General features: G+C 44.2%; 1 protein-coding gene across 18 annotated transcripts in view; it reads right to left on the bottom strand.

The window, feature by feature from the left end:
* ptprsa (protein tyrosine phosphatase receptor type Sa) overlaps positions 1-16,314 on the bottom strand; it is a 470,296-nt gene that overhangs the window by 210,499 nt on the left and 243,483 nt on the right. For all 18 annotated transcript variants that reach the window (XM_055940829.1, XM_055940833.1, XM_055940835.1 and 15 more), the window contains 2 exons: positions 13,921-14,066; positions 9,782-9,923 (listed from right to left, as the gene is read on the bottom strand). In XM_055940829.1, the coding sequence (XP_055796804.1) occupies positions 9,782-9,923; positions 13,921-14,066 (288 nt within the window). The remainder of the gene's footprint in view (positions 1-9,781; positions 9,924-13,920; positions 14,067-16,314) is intronic.

Genomic DNA, 16,314 nt, shown 5'->3' with positions numbered 1-16,314 from the left:
CAGAGGGAGTGTAGATACAGCAGGGGGAGTGTAGATACAGCAGGGGGAGTGTAGATACAGCAGGGGGAGTGTAGATACAGCGGGGGGAGTGTAGATACAGCAGGGGTAGTGTAGATACAGCAGGGGTAGTGTAGCTACAGGCAGGGAGAGTGTAGCTACAGACAGGGGGAGTGTAGCTACAGGCAGAGGGAGTGTAGATACAGCAGAGGGAGTGTAGATACAGCAGGGGGAGTGTAGAGACAGCAGGGGGAGTGTAGATACAGCAGGGAGAGTGTAGCTACAGGCAGGGGGAGTGTAGCTACAGGCAGGGGGAGTGTAGATACAGCAGGGAGAGTGTAGATACAGCAGAGGGAGTGTAGATACAGCAGAGGGAGTGTAGATACAGCAGAGGGAGTGTAGATACAGCAGGGGGAGTGTAGATACAGCAGGGGGAGTGTAGATACAGGCAGGGGAGTGTAGATGCAGCAGGGGGAGTGTAGATACAGGCAGGGGAGTGTAGATACAGCAGGGGGAGTGTAGATACAGCAGGGGGAGTGTAGATACAGCAGGGGGAGTGTAGATACAGCAGGGGGAGTGTAGATGCAGCAGGGAGAGTGTAGATGCAGCAGGGAGAGTGTAGATACAGCAGAGGGAGTGTAGATACAGCAGGGGGAGTGTAGATAGAGTGTAGATACAGCAGAGGGAGTGTAGATACAGCAGGGGGAGTGTAGATATAGCAGGGGGAGTGTAGATACAGCAGGGGGAGTGTAGATGCAGCAGGGGAGTGTAGATACAGCAGAGGGAGTGTAGATATAGCAGAGGGAGTGTAGATACAGCAGAGGGAGTGTAGATACAGCAGGGGGAGTGTAGATAGAGTGTAGATACAGCAGAGGGAGTGTAGATACAGGCAGGGGAGTGTAGATACAGCAGGGGGAGTGTAGATACAGCAGGGGGAGTGTAGATAGAGTGTAGATAGAGTGTAGATACAGCAGGGGGAGTGTAGATACAGGCAGGGGAGTGTAGATACAGCAGAGGGAGTGTAGATACAGCAGAGGGAGTGTAGATACAGCAGGGGGAGTGTAGATACAGCAGGGGGAGTGTAGATACAGCAGGGGAGTGTAGATACAGCAGGGAGAGTGTAGCTACAGGCAGGGGGTGTGTAGCTACAGGCAGGGGGAGTGTAGCTACAGGCAGGGGGAGTGTAGCTACAGGCAGGGGGAGTGTAGCTACAGGCAGGGGGAGTGTAGATACAGCAGAGGGAGTGTAGATACAGCAGAGGGAGCGTAGATACAGCAGAGGGAGTGTAGATACAGCATAGGGAGTGTAGATACAGCAGAGGGAGTGTAGATACAGCAGGGGGGGTGTAGATACAGCAGGGGGGGTGTAGATACAGCAGAGGGAGTGTAGATACAGCAGAGGGAGTGTAGATACAGCAGAGGGAGTGTAGATACAGCAGAGGGAGTGTAGATACAGCAGGGGGAGTGTAGATACAGCAGGGGGAGTGTAGATACAGCAGGGAGAGTGTAGATACAGCAGGGGGAGTATAGATACAGCAGGGAGAGTGTAGATACAGCAGGGAGAGTGTAGCTACAGGCAGGGGGAGTGTAGCTACAGGCAGGGGGAGTGTAGCTACAGGCAGGGGGAGTGTAGCTACAGGCAGGGGGAGTGTAGATACAGCAGAGGGAGTGTAGATACAGCAGGGGGAGTGTAGATACAGCAGAGGGAGTGTAGATACAGCAGAGGGAGTGTAGATACAGCAGGGGGAGTGTAGATACAGCAGAGGGAGTGTAGATACAGCAGGGGGAGTGTAGATAAAGCAGGGGGAGTGTAGATACAGCAGGGGGAGTGTAGATACAGCTGAGGGAGTGTAGATACAGCAGGGGGAGTGTAGATACGGCAGGGGACTGTAGATACAGTAAGGGGAGTGTAGATACAGTAGGGGGAGAGTAGATGCAGCAGGGGGAGTGTAGATACAGGCTGGGGGAGTGTAGATACAGGCTGGGGGAGTGTAGATACAGTAAGGGGAGTGTAGATACAGCAGGGGAGTGTAGATCGAGTAGGGGGAGTGTAGATAGAGTAAGGGGAGTGTAGATGCAGCAGGGGGAGTGTAGATGCAGCAGGGGGAGTGTAGATACAGCAGGGGAGTGTAGATTTAGTGTAGATACAGCAGGGGGAGTGTAGATACAGCAGGGGGAGTGTAGATACAACAGAGGGGGTGTAGATACGGCAGGGGGAGTGTAGATACGGCAGGGGAGTGTAGATACAGCAGGGGGAGTGTAGATACAGCAGGGGGAGTGTAGATACAGCAGGGGGAGTGTAGATACAGCAGGGGGAGTGTAGATACAGCAGGGGGAGTGTAGATACAGCAGGGGGAGTGTAGATACGGCAGGGGAGTGTAGATATAGTAGGGGGAGTGTAGATATAGTAGGGGGAGTGTAGGTACAGCAGGGGGAGTGTAGATACAGCAGGGGACTGTAGATACAGTAAGGGGAGTGTAGATACAGCAGGGGGAGTGTAGATACAGCAGGGGGAGTGTAGATACAGCAGAGGGAGTGTAGATACAGCAGAGGGAGTGTAGATACAGCAGAGGGAGTGTAGATACAACAGAGGGGGTGTAGATACAGCAGGGGGAGTGTAGATACGGCAGGGGAGTGTAGATATAGTAGGGGGAGTGTAGATACAGCAGGGGGAGTGTAGATACAGCAGGGGGAGTGTAGATACAGTAAGGGGAGTGTAGATACAGCAGGGGGAGTGTAGATACAGTAAGGGGAGTGTAGATACAGTAAGGGGAGTGTAGATACAGCAGGGGGAGTGTAGATACAGCAGGGGGAGTGTAGATACAGTAAGGGGAGTGTAGATACAGCAGGGGGAGTGTAGATACAGTAAGGGGAGTGTAGATACAGCAGGGGGAGTGTAGATACAGCAGGGGGAGTGTAGATACAGCAGGGGGAGTGTAGATACAGCAGGGGAGTGTAGATACAGTAAGGGGAGTGTAGATACAGTAAGTGGAGTGTAGATACAGCAGGGGGAGTGTAGATACAGTAAGGGGAGTGTAGATACAGTAAGGGGAGTGTAGATACAGTGAGGGGAGTGTAGATACAGTAAGGGGAGTGTAGATACAGTAAGAGGAGTGTAGATACAGCAGGGGGAGTGTAGATACAGCAGGGGGGTGTAGATACAGCAGGGGGAGTGTAGATACAGCAGGGGGAGTGTAGATACAGCAGGGGGAGTGTCCCCTGACCCCTATATCTCCTGAATCCTACAGTCCCCTATATCTCCTGACTCCTATAGTCCCCTATATCTCCTGACTCCTATAGTCCCCTATATCTCCTGACTCCTATAGTCCCCTATATCACCTGACTCCTATAGTCCCCTATATCACCTGACTCCTATAGCCCCCTATATCACCTGACTCCTATAGTCCCCTATATCTCCTGACTCCTATAGTCCCCTATATCTCCTGACTCCTATAGTCTCCTTTACCAGGACAGATGGCAGCAGTGGAGAGAGGGGGAGATGGAGGAACAGAGAGAGAGACGGATAGAGATGGGAGAGAGAGAGACGGAGAGAGGGAGAAAGGGAGGGAGACAGGGAGACAGAAATAGGGGGAGGTGGAGGGGAGTGTGTGAGCATCAACAACAGGCAAACATCTTGATACAGATTCAATAAATACTCTTTCAGCAGTTGGTGACCACTCTTCCATCTTTCTTAACCAATCCATAATCTCTGCCTCTCTCTCCACCACCACTCTTCTCCTCCGCACTCCTACCTCCCTTTCTCATCAGTGAATACAGTAAAAACAAATGTGATAAAATAGAGAATCCTGTTGGGATAGAATGTCTATACACTCCTCTCTGAATGCTGAATTAAATATAGTTGCGTTGCAGAATGACGCTTGATAGACCAGGAAGTGCCCACTGTGATATGCATCTGCGACGGCCGCCCACAAAGACTGGCGTAGGATCAGCGTTCCTCATGTCCAAGTTTGTTTTGAGCATAGAGGCCAGTAGTTAGTATACACGTGGAAACGTCCTGACTGCAAGGGATGTAGCCTATGCATCCAATAGAGGCTTACAGGTAGCTACATTAGAAAGAGCTAGAACAGGGGTCTCCAGCAGGTCGATTGCAAGCTACCAGTAGCTCGCAGCCAACATATGAGTAGCTTGCCAAACAATTCTGAAAGTGCACTCACGTGTTCCACCACAAAATGTCAAAGAAATCTCACAAGCATCAGACACCGCAAGCTCCCAGCTACTATCTAATCAACGCAACATTCACATTATCCCACCCCTGGTTAGCCACTATTGGCTTAAAAAGCCAAACCTAACACAATCAATGCCAATTAATTTCCAGCAATATTGCGCCTGTCTGTGTGGTAAGCGCGTTTGTCCATCACTCCATGTGTAACCATCTTGTGGTTTGACAGAAATACTTTCCCCAAAACCTTCTCAATTAAATGTTAACTGCAAAGTAGGCTTACCTGGTAGAAGTATGTCATGAGTAATTATATCATTTGTAACTATTATTTTGATCAAACGTTGCCATGAAATGAGCAGCAGCAGTACAGAACCATCGCTAGACCACCACATTAGAGGGCACATTCCTAACTCGCTAGATGGCAATTAAAGGGCCAGATGCGTAAAACTTCTTAAGGCTAGGCAGCAGTATTCGGAAGACTGATGTGCCCAAAGTAAACTGCCTGTTACTCAGGCCCAGAAGCTAGGATATGCATGTACTTGGTAGCATTGGATAGAAACCACTCTGAAGTTTCTAAAACTGTTAAAATAATGTATGTGAGTAGAACAGATCATATTTGGCAGGCAAAAACCCGAGGAGAATCCATTACAAAATTAGTTTGAGGTCACAGGCCATTCCAATGTTTGTCTATGAGATATTCAAAGGAATTCCTCCTAGATTGCAGTTCCTATAGATGTCAACAGTCTTGTGAAAGGGTTTCAGGCTTGTTTTTTGAAAAATGAGCTAGTAGTTGTAGTTTTTCAATTTTTTTCTCATTAGGACTGTAGTCTTGTGGCACGCGTGGATGAGGGTGCGCACTTCGTTATTTGTCTCCGGTATTGAACATACTACATTCCGTCTTAAATTTGATAGTTTATTTACATATTCTGGTACCTGAGGATTGATTAGAAATGTTGTTTGACTTGTTTGGACGAAGTTTAGCGGTAACTTTTGAGATTTCTTTGTCTGCATGTTGAACGAGTGGATTACTGAATCAAACGTGCCAACTAAACTGACTTTTTTGGGATATAAAGAAGGACTTCATCGAACAAAACGACCATTTGTTGTGTAGCTGGGACCCTTGGGATTGCAAAGAGAGGAAGATCTTCAAAGGTAAGTGATTTATTTGATCGCTATTTCAGATTTTTGTGACGCCTCTGCTGGTTTGGAAAATGTTTTAATGCTGGGTTATGCGAAGCGCTGCCTCAGATAATCGCATGATATGCTTTCGCCGTAAAGCCTTTTTGAAATCTGACAACGCGGTTGGATTAACAAGAAGTTAAGCTTTTAAAAGATGTAAGACACTTGTGTTTTCATGAATGTTTAATATTACGATTTTTGTATTTCGGCCCTGCTATTTCACGGGATGTTGTCGAGGTGGGTTGCTAGCGTCCCACCTAGCCCAAATAGGTTATTAAGGGGGGATTACACCCCAAAAATAGAAATATGTTAATTTTCTGCCAGACCCTTAAAAAAAGGTCTTCAGATGTGATTTAAGCATTGACATCCAATTCTGTTGTTTCTCTATAAATAATTGTAATTTTGAGAGTGAAAATATAAAAAATCTAACGGAACATAATTTGGGAAAATATAAAACAAAATTTGGGAAACAAATGTCAGATTTTATAGAGCCCCGTTTAGAGTTGTTTATTAACTTCTTGCAACTATAGGGGGTGCTGTTTCGCATTAGCATAATTTGCTCTACAGATTAAACTGCCTAGTACTCAATTCTTGCTCGTACAATCTGCATATTATTATTATTATTGGATAGAAAACACTCTCTAGTTTCTATAGCCGTTGGAATTTTGTCTCTGAGTGGAACAGAACTCATTCTACAGCACTTTTCCTGATATGGAGTCAGATTTCAGACATCTTGGCCACTGATCTGGAGTCAGTTTAAAGGTCACTGTAAATGCTATGGAGAAACAGACACTGCTTACGTCTTCCCCTGGGTGTCAGTACGTGATGACGCTTTGAATGGAGTCGATTGCGCAATCAGTGCCTCTATAAATCACCAAATACCAGAAGTAACTTCCTTTGGCTGCCTGCGCCTGGCGCGCGAAGGACGTCGGACTCGCCTCCTTCCAAGCTTTAGTTTAGCCAGTAATATTTCTCCGGTCATGTTTTTACTCGTTATAAGTGTTAACAGCATCATAAGGTAGTTAATTTGAACCGTTTTATAGCAATTTATATCCGTTTAGTGCGATTTTGAGGCATTGCTTTGTTGTGCACTTTGAAGCGCCGGGCACGTTTCGGGGTCCCGGTCGAACGTTAGTGGGCATTTCGACAGACAAGAGGACATCTTTCGACCAAAAGAAGATTAGACCCAAGAAAGGATACATTGCCCAAGATTCTGATGGAAGATCACCTCATAGTAAGAAATATTTAAGATGATAAATCATTGTTCTGTAGAAAAATGTTAAACGCACGTTCCGCCATTTTGTTAGGTGTAGCTTTGCTTGGCGCAACCTGTATTGAAAAGTAAGGATAATTTAAAAAATGTAATTCCGCGATTGTATTAAGAATGAACTTGTCTATCAATCGCTGTCCACCCTATATTTTTTTGTCAAGTTTATGAGAATTTATGTATAAGACTAGATCACTGTCTAATATGGTGCACGACATTTTCTGACCAGCTGGGCTACTTTTGTCATTGTCTAACCATGATTTTGGTGGCTAAATATGCAAATTTTCGAACAAACTCTATATGTATGTTGTAATATGATGTTACAGGAGTGTCATCTGAAGAATTCTGAGAAGGTTAGTGAAAAAATTAATATATTTTGGCGATATTTACGTTATCGCTCTCTTTGGCTAGAATCAATGCTCTGGTAATGTTTGCGTATGTGGTATGCTAAACTAACGATTTATTGTGTTTTTGCTGTAAGACACTTAGAAAATCTGAAATATTGTCTGTATTCACAGGATCTGTGTCTTTCAATTAGTGTATGCTGTGTATTTTTACGAAATGTTTTATGATTAGTAATTAGGTAATACACGTTGCTCTGTGTATTTATTCTAGTCGAGTTGTGATGGTGGGTGCAATTGTAAACTATGATTTATACCTGAAATATGCACATTTTTCTAACAAAACCTATCCTATACCATAAATATGTTATCAGACTGTCATCTGATGAGGTTTTTTCTTGGTTAGTGGCTATCAATAAATTTATTTGGCCGAATTGGTGATAGCTACTGGTGGAGAGAGAAAATTGTGGACAAAGAAAAATGGTGTATTTTGCTAACGTGGTTAGCTAATAGATTTACATATTTTGTCTTCCCTGTAAAACATTTTAAAAATCTGAAATGGTGGCTTTATTCACAGGATCTGTATCTTTCATTAGGTGTCTTGGACTTGTGATTTAATGATATTTAGATGCTACTATTTAACTTCTTGCGACTACAGGGGGTGCTGTTTTCTCATTAGCATAATTGCATTACAGATTAAACGGCTTCCTACTAAATTCTTTATCGTATAATATGCATATCATTACTATTATTGGATAGAAAACAGTCTCTAGTTTCTATAGGCGTTGGAATTTTGTCTCTGAGTGGAACAGAACTCATTCTACAGCAATTTCCCTGACATGGAGTCAGATTTCACACATTTTAGCCCCTGATCTGGAGTCAGTTTAAAGGCCACTGTGAACGCTATCAGGATACGGACACTGCTTACGTCTTCCCCTGGATGCCTTTACGTGATGACGATTTGAATGGGGTCGATTGCGCAATCACAGCCCCTATAAAACAAAAACACGTGTAGGTAGGAACTCTTTTCCAGATGCGTCGGGCGCGCGGTGGACACAGACCTGCTCTTTTTCCAAGCATTAGTGTAGCCAGTTATATTTCTCCGGTCATGTTTCTACTCGTTATAGGAGTTAAAAACATCATAAGGTAGTTAATTTAAACCGTTTTATAGCAATTTATATCCGTTTAGTGCGATTTTGGGACATTTATTTCTGAGACACTGTGAATCTCTGGGCACGGTTCCAGTTCATGCCGAACGCAATGGGCATTTCTACATGGCAAGAGGACAGCTTTCGACCAAAAGACGATTAGACCCAAGAAAGGATTCTTTGCCCAAGATTCTGATGGAAGAACAGCTCAAAGTAGGAACAATTTATTATGATAAATCGTGTTTCTGTCGAGAAATGTTAATCGCTTATGACGCCATCTTTTTAGACGTAGCTTCGCTTGGCGCAAACTGTATTGAAAAGTAAGGATAATTTAAAAAATGTAAATCAGCGATTGTATTAAGAATTAAATTGTCTATCAATCGCTGTCCACCCTATATTTTTTTGTCACGTTTATGAGTATTTATGTATAAGACTAGATCACTGTCTAATATGGCGCACGACATTGTCTGACCAGCTGGGCAACTTTTGTCATTGTCTAACCATGATTTTGGTGGCTAAATATGCACATTTTCGAACAAACTGTATATGTATGTTGTAATGTGATGTTACAGGAGTGTCATCTGAAGAATTCTGAGAAGGTTAGTGAAAAAATTAATATATTTTGGCGATGTTTACGTTATCGCTCTCCTTGGCTAGAATCAATGCTCTAGTAACGTTTGCATATGTGGTATGCTAATATAACGATTTATTGTGTTTTCGCTGTAAGACACTTAGAAAATCTGAAATATTGTCTGTATTCACAGGATCTGTGTCTTTCGATTAGTGTATGCTGTGTATTTTTACGAAATGTTTGATGATTAGTAATTAGGTAAACATGTTGCTCTATGTATTTATTCTAGTCCATTTGTGACGGTGGGTGCAATTGTAAACTATGATATCTACCTGAAATATGCACATTTTTCTAACAAAACCTATCCTATACCATAAATATGTTATCAGACTGTCATCTGATGAGTTTTTTTCTTGGTTAGTGGCTATCAATATCTTAGTTTAGTCGAATTGGTGATAGCACCTGATGGAGTAAGAAACTGATGGAGTTAGAAAAGTGGTGTCTTTTGCTAACGTGGTTAGCTAATAGATTTACATATTTTGTCTTCCCTGTAAAACATTTTAAAAATCTGAAATGGTGGCTTTATTCACAAGATCTGTATCTTTCATTAGGTGTCTTGGACTTGTGATTTAATGATATTTAGATGCTACTATTTAATTGTGACGCTATGCTAGGCTATGCTACTCAGTGTGGGGGGGGGGGTGGGGGGTGATCCCGGACCCGGGGTAGATACTCGTGAAAGGTTAACTGTTATTTTACCAGGTATATTGACAGAAAACATTGTGCACTACTTTCTCTTGTACACTAAGAACCTAGGGAAGAGTTGCAGAGAAGAGGAGAAGAAAGTGACTATTTGAAAGCTAGAGAAAAATAACTAGCTCCTGACTTAGTTCATTTTTTTAAAATTAGCTCTCATGCTAGAAAAGGTTAGAGACCCCTGAGCTAGAAGGTACTGGTACAAGGAACAAACATTATCTATGCATGAAGCTGGCTGAGAATATTGGTGCAGTGAGCAATCAAACACTATATATTGCAAAACTATAGGACAATAGACTCCATTGGTCATGACCTCATCATTATGCGCCGTCGAGTGACTCACCTCTGATGATGGACAGCTTGGCGTTAACGTTGACCTCACCCTCGCTATTTTCCGCCACGCACTCATAGATGTTCTCGTCCCGCGGCGCTCGTAGAGGCTGGATCCGAAGGACGGCGCCGGCACCCTCGTCGAACTCTATAGTCTGTGTCAGAGAGAAAGGGCAACGTTATGATTCGATATAAGAACCTTTTCAGAGTATAAACCCTCATTCTCAGCAATGTCAACTAATAATCATAACATAACTGTCAGTGTGCTCATAGATCACGCTATACATGGGATTTTACATATGAATTTACATGTGATTTCCATAATATATAACAAAGAGAACACACGTGTGGATAGATGCGGGTGACCAAGTGAAGTGACGTGCCTGTTGTGAGCCGAACAGTTCAGCGTCGAGTCATGATGAATCTCAAGGCTACAGCACTAATGAGGAAAGAGCACTGTGACTGAGTCCAGATCAATATCAAAGCAAAAGCTGCTGGAGGGGGAATGCAACGATTTCGACCTTCATAAAATGACTGTTTAAAAGCAAGGAAATGGCAATCATTGGAGCCACAGTTCAATCGTTTTTTCTGTCTTCGCAGAAGAGAATGCAAAACAGTTTGGGATTGGACTGTACTTGTCCTGTACTGCTCTGTACTTGTCCTGTACTTGTCCTGTACTGCTCTGTATTTGTCTTGTACTTGTCCTGTACTTGTCCTGTACTGCTCTGTATTTGTCCTGTACTTGTCCTGTACTGCTCTGTATTTGTCCAGTACTTGTCCAGTACTTGTCCAGTACTTGTCCTGTACTTGTCCTGTACTTGTCCTGTACTTGTCCTGTACTTGTCCTGTACTGCTCTGTACTGTCCTGTACTTGTCCTGTACTTGTCCTGTACTTGTCCTGTACTGCTCTGTATTTGTCCTGTACTGCTCTGTATTTGTCCTGTACTTGTCCTGTACTTGTCCTGTACGTGTCCTGTCCTGTACTTGTCCTGTACTTGTCCTGTACTGCTCTGTATTTGTCCTGTACTGCTCTGTATTTGTCCTGTACTGCTCTGTATTTGTCCTGTACTTGTCCTGTACTTCCCTGTATTTGTCATGTACTTGTCCTGTACTGTACTTGGCCTGTATTTGACTTGTACTCTCCTGTACTTGTCCTGTTCTGTACTTGTCCTCTACGCTCCTGTAATGTACCTGTCCTGTACTCTCCTGTATTTATCCTGGACTGGTCCTGGACTGGTCCTGTATTTTTTCTGTTCTTTCCTGTCCTTGTCCTGTCCTTGTCCTGTCCTGTCCTTGTCCTATACTTGTATTTGTCCTGCACTGTCCCCAATTTGTTCTGTATAGATCTGTCCTGTATTTGTCATCTCAAAGAACTTGTCCTGTTCTGTACTTGTCATGTCCTGTACTTGTCCTGTACTCTCCTGTACTTGTCCTGTCCTGTCCTTCTCCCGTACTTGCCTTGTCCTGTCCTTGGCCTGTACTTGTCCTGGCCTGTACTTGTCCTTATCCTGTACTTGTCCTTATCCTGTACTTGTCCTTATCCTGTACTTGTCCTTATCCTGTACCTGTCCTGCCCTGTACGTGTCCTGCCCTGTACGTGTCCTGCCCTGTACGTGTCCTGTCCTGTACGTGTCCTGTCCTGTACGTGTCCTGTCCTGTACGTGTCCTGTACTTCTCATTATCCTGTACTTGTCCTTATCCTGTACTTGTCCTTATCCTGTACCTATCCTGTCCTGTACCTGTCCTGTACCTGTCCTGTACTTGGCATGTTCTGTCCCATCTTGTCCTGTACTTCTCCTTCTCCTGTATCTGTCATGTCCCTGTCCTGCACTTGTACTTGTACTGTACTCGTCCTGTACTGTCCTACCCTTGTCCTGCACCTGTCATATCCTTGTCCTGTACCTGTCATATCCTTGTCCTGTACCTGTCCTGTCCTGCACTTGTCCTGTCCTTGACTTGTCCTGTACTGTCCTGCGCTTGTACTTGTCCTGCGCTTGTACTTGTCTTGTGCTTGTGCTTGTGTCCTTGTGCTTGTGTCCTTGTGCTTGTGTCCTTGTGCTTGTGTGCTTGTGTCCTTGTGCTTGTGTCCTTGTGCTTGTGTCCTTGTGCTTGTGTCCTTGTGCTTGTGTCCTTGTGCTTGTGTCCTTGTGCTTGTGTCCTTGTCCTTGTACTTGTAGTGTGTTTATTTTTACGTGTTCTTCTTCATAACAGGTTTCTGGCTTCATCTCTGTGTGCCTGACTGTGTCGGTCTGTGTGTCGGTCTGTGTGTGTCGGTCTGTGTGTCGGTCTGTGTGTGCCTGACTGTGTCGGTCTGTGTGTGCCTGACTGTGTGTCGGTCTGTGTGTGCCTGACTGTGTGTCGGTCTGTGTGTGCCTGACTGTGTGTCGGTCTGTGTGTGCCTGACTGTGTGTCGGTCTGTGTGTGCCTGACTGTGTGTCGGTCTGTGTGTGCCTGACTGTGTGTCGGTCTGTGTGTGCCTGACTGTGTGTCGGTCTGTGTGTGCCTGACTGTGTGTCGGTCTGTGTATGCCTGACTGTGTGCCGGTCTGTGTGTGTCTGACTGTGTGTCTGACTGTGTGTCGGTCTGTGTGTGTGTGTGACTGTTTGTGTGTGTGTGTGTGACTGTGTGTGTGTGTGTGTGTGTGTGTGTGTGTGACTGTGTGTATATGTGTGTGTGACTGTGTATATATGTGTGTGTGTGTGTGTGTGTTCACAGATTTCTAAGCAGTGTTAGATATTTCTCTTGTTTTCCTTCTTCTCTTATTAATACTCAGGTTCTATCTTCTTCTTCTCTTATTAATACTCAGGTACCATCTTCTTCTTCTCTTATTAATACTCAGGTTCCATCTTCTTCTTCTCTTATTAATACTCAGGTTCCATCTTCTTCTTCTCTTATTAATACTCAGGTTCCATCTTCTTCTTCTCTTATTAATACTCAGGTTCCATCTTCTTCTTCTCTTATTAATACTCAGGTTCCATCTTCTTCTTCTCTTATTAATACTCAGGTTCCATCTTCTTCTTCTCTTATTAATACTCAGGTTCCATCTTCTTCTTCTCTTATTAATACTCAGGTTCCATCTTCTTCTTCTCTTATTAATACTCAGGTTCCATCTTCTTCTTCTCTTATTAATACTCAGGTTCCATCTTCTTCTTCTCTTATTAATACTCAGGTTCCATCTTCTTCTCTTATTAATACTCAGGTCCCATCTTTTTCTCTTATTAATACTCAGGTTCCATCTTCTTCTTCTCTTATTAATACTCAGGTTCCATCTTCTTCTTCTCTTATTAATACTCAGGTTCCATCTTCTTCTTCTCTTATTAATACTCAGGTTCCATCTTCTTCTTCTCTTATTAATACTCAGGTTCCATCTTCTTCTCTTATTAATACTCAGGTCCCATCTTTTTCTCTTATTAATACTCAGGTTCCATCTTCTTCTTCTCTTATTAATACTCAGCAGGAATCTTCTTCCCTCCTTCTAAGTACGCTGGCAGAGTCGTTAACGTGACTGTGTGTTAGCACAAGAGCGTGTATGTGTGTGTTAGCGAGTCTGTGTGTGTGTGCTGTCGATGTGAGGAGTGTGTTAATTAAGGAAACCCTGAGAATCAATCATGACTTTAGACACACCATCTGGGCTCACACAGAGACACACAACAAACAAACATCATAAATAAGGCACAGCGGGCGCAGGGGGAACGTAGCACGCCACTACTAGAACCGAACGTCAAACAAACGTCAAATTCAGCTCGTCATTCAAGTGGAAAAGGACAAGTAGAACGTATTGGCACTGTGCCAAGTCATGTCACTAAACATGCGGTGGTTTCTTGTAATTGATGCCTGGTTAAAATAAAACCATTGTCTGTCGTGATGTAGTTTGTGTACAAGTAAATGATCTACCTTGGTGAAACAAAGAAGTGATATATCCATGTCAAATTAAAGAATAAACATGTGTGGCTCAGTTTGTAAAAGCTTTAGAAATGCTAGGGTTGTGGGATCGATTCCTGTTGGGGCCGCATATACGAATATGTAAGTTGCTTTGCATAAATGTCTCCGCTAAATTGTATTTATTATGTATATTATATTAATATTTATTATTCCATACTACATCCACAACAGTAGGGGGCAGTGTAGGGTTACAAGGTTACACTGTCTCACCTCAATGCGCTGGGAGTTGACTTTCTTCCCCTTCTTGTTCCAGCTCACCCGGGGCTTAGGGTCTCCTGTCGCCTGGCACACGAACGAGACCACACCCCCAGATACGCCAATCTGGTCTACGGGAACTTTAGTGAATCTTGGCTGTGCTGGAACGAGGGAGAGAGGGAGAGGGAGAGACATTAGAACAGACTAAAGAGACCAAAGTGATGCAACAGTACCAGTGGAGTTAACCCAATTCATTACGGGCCCAGTTGTAGTGGGCCCAGTTGTAGCTGCAAATTAAGGTAATTACATTTCGAAAAGTTTATGTGCATACACAAACAAACAGACACACGCACGCACACACACACACACACACCAAAAACAAAAACACACACACAAACACCAAAATGGAGGTGGAGAAGAAGGCAGCCGTTTTACATGACCCCAACCGATTGTGTTTGTTTATCTGAGTTGTTTGTAACTTATTTTTTTACTCATTTTGTACATAATGTTGCCGCGAGCATTTCTTATGACCGAAAAAAACTTCTGAACATCAGGACTAGGATTACTCACCACGGACTGCAAGAATCCGTTAATGGGTCTGACAAGCCCGACGCGAATGATATACTGCTTTCTCGGGAACAGGCCCAGATCCCTGTGATTTGTCGGAAAAAGATGCGGGAAAAAAGTGGCCAGAGGGCGGGCTGCCTTCTGAGAATTCGTAGGCGATCAAATAAACACCCACTTCCTTCCATTCTGCTAGCAAACGTGCAATCTTTGGATAACAAAATAGATGACCTACGCGGAAGATTAAACTACCAACGGGACATTCAAAACTGTAACATCTTATGCTTCACGGAGTCGTGGCTGAACAACGACACTATCAACATACATCTGGCTGGTTATACGCTGCATCAGCAGGATAGAACACCGGCGTCTGGTAAGACAAGGGGCAGCGGCCTATGTATTTTTGTAAATAACAGCTGGTGCACGACATCTAAGGCTATTGCTGAGGCTGATGAAGAGTATCTCATGATAAACTGTAGACCACACTATCTACCAAGAGAGTTTATCTGTATTCTTCGTAGCTGTTTACATACCACCACAGTCAGAGGATGGCACTAACACAACATTGAATGAGCTGCATTACGCCACAAATAAGCAAACAAGAAAACGTTCACCCAGAGGCGGCGCTCCTAGTAGCCCGGGACTTTAATGCATGGAAACTTCAATCCATTTTACCAAATTTCTATCAGCATGTAAAATGTGCAACCTCAGGGGGGGAAAAAACTCTGGACCACCTTTACTCAACACACAGAGACTCATACAAAGCTCTCCCTCACCCTCCATTTGGCAAATCTGACCATAATTCTGTCAGTGAGTAGATCAATAAAAAAAAGTGGTCAGATGAAGCAGATGCTAAGCTACAGGACTGTTTTGCTAGCACAGACTGGAATATGTTCTGTGTTTCCTCCAATGGCATTGAGGAGTACACCACATCAGTCATTGGCTTCATCAATAACTGCATCGATGACATCGTCCTAACAGTGACCGTACGTACATACTGCAACCAGAAGCCATGGATTTACAGGCAACATCTGCACTGCCACATCTGCCACATCTGCCACTTTCAAGGAGCTGGACTCTAACCCGGACGCTTATAAGAAATCCCGCTAGGCCACCGACGAACCATCAAACAGGCAAAGCGCCAATACCGGATTAAGATCGAATCATACTACACTGGCTCTGACGCTCGTCGGATGTGGCAGGGTTTGCAAACCATTACAGACTACAAAGGGAAGCACAGCCGAGAGCTGCCCAGTGACACGAGCCTACTAGACGAGCAAAACTACTTCTATGCTCGCTTCGAGGCAAATAACACTGAAACATGCATGAGAGCACCAGCTGTTCCGGAAGACTGTGTGATCATGCTCTCCACAGCCGATGTGAGTAAGACCTTTAAACAGGTCAACATTCACAAAGCCGCAGGGCCAGACGGATTACCAGGATGTGTACTCTGAGCATGCGCTGACCAACTAGAAAGTGTCTTCACTGACATTTTCAACCTCCACCTGTCCGAGTCTGTAATGCCTACATGTTTTAAGCAGACTACTATAGTCCCTGTGCCCAAGAACACCAATGTAACCTGCCTAAATGATTACTGACCCGTAGAACTCACGTCTGTAGCCATGACGTGCTTTGCAAGGCTGGTCATGGCTCACATCAACACCATCATCCCAGAAACCCTAGGCCCACTCCAATTTGCATTCCACCCAAACAGATCCACAGATGATGCAATCTCTATTGCACTCAACACTGCCCTTTCCCACCTGGACAAAAGGAACAGCTATCTGAGAATGCTATTCATTGCTACAGCTTAGCGTTCAACACCATAGTGCCCTCAAAGCTTAT

This window comes from Salvelinus fontinalis, chromosome 12, assembly GCF_029448725.1.
Source record: "Salvelinus fontinalis isolate EN_2023a chromosome 12, ASM2944872v1, whole genome shotgun sequence".
NCBI classification, from domain to species: Eukaryota; Metazoa; Chordata; class Actinopteri; order Salmoniformes; family Salmonidae; genus Salvelinus; species Salvelinus fontinalis.
The sequence above is the reverse complement of the archived record's forward strand: the minus strand, read 5'-3'. Positions and strand labels throughout refer to the sequence as shown.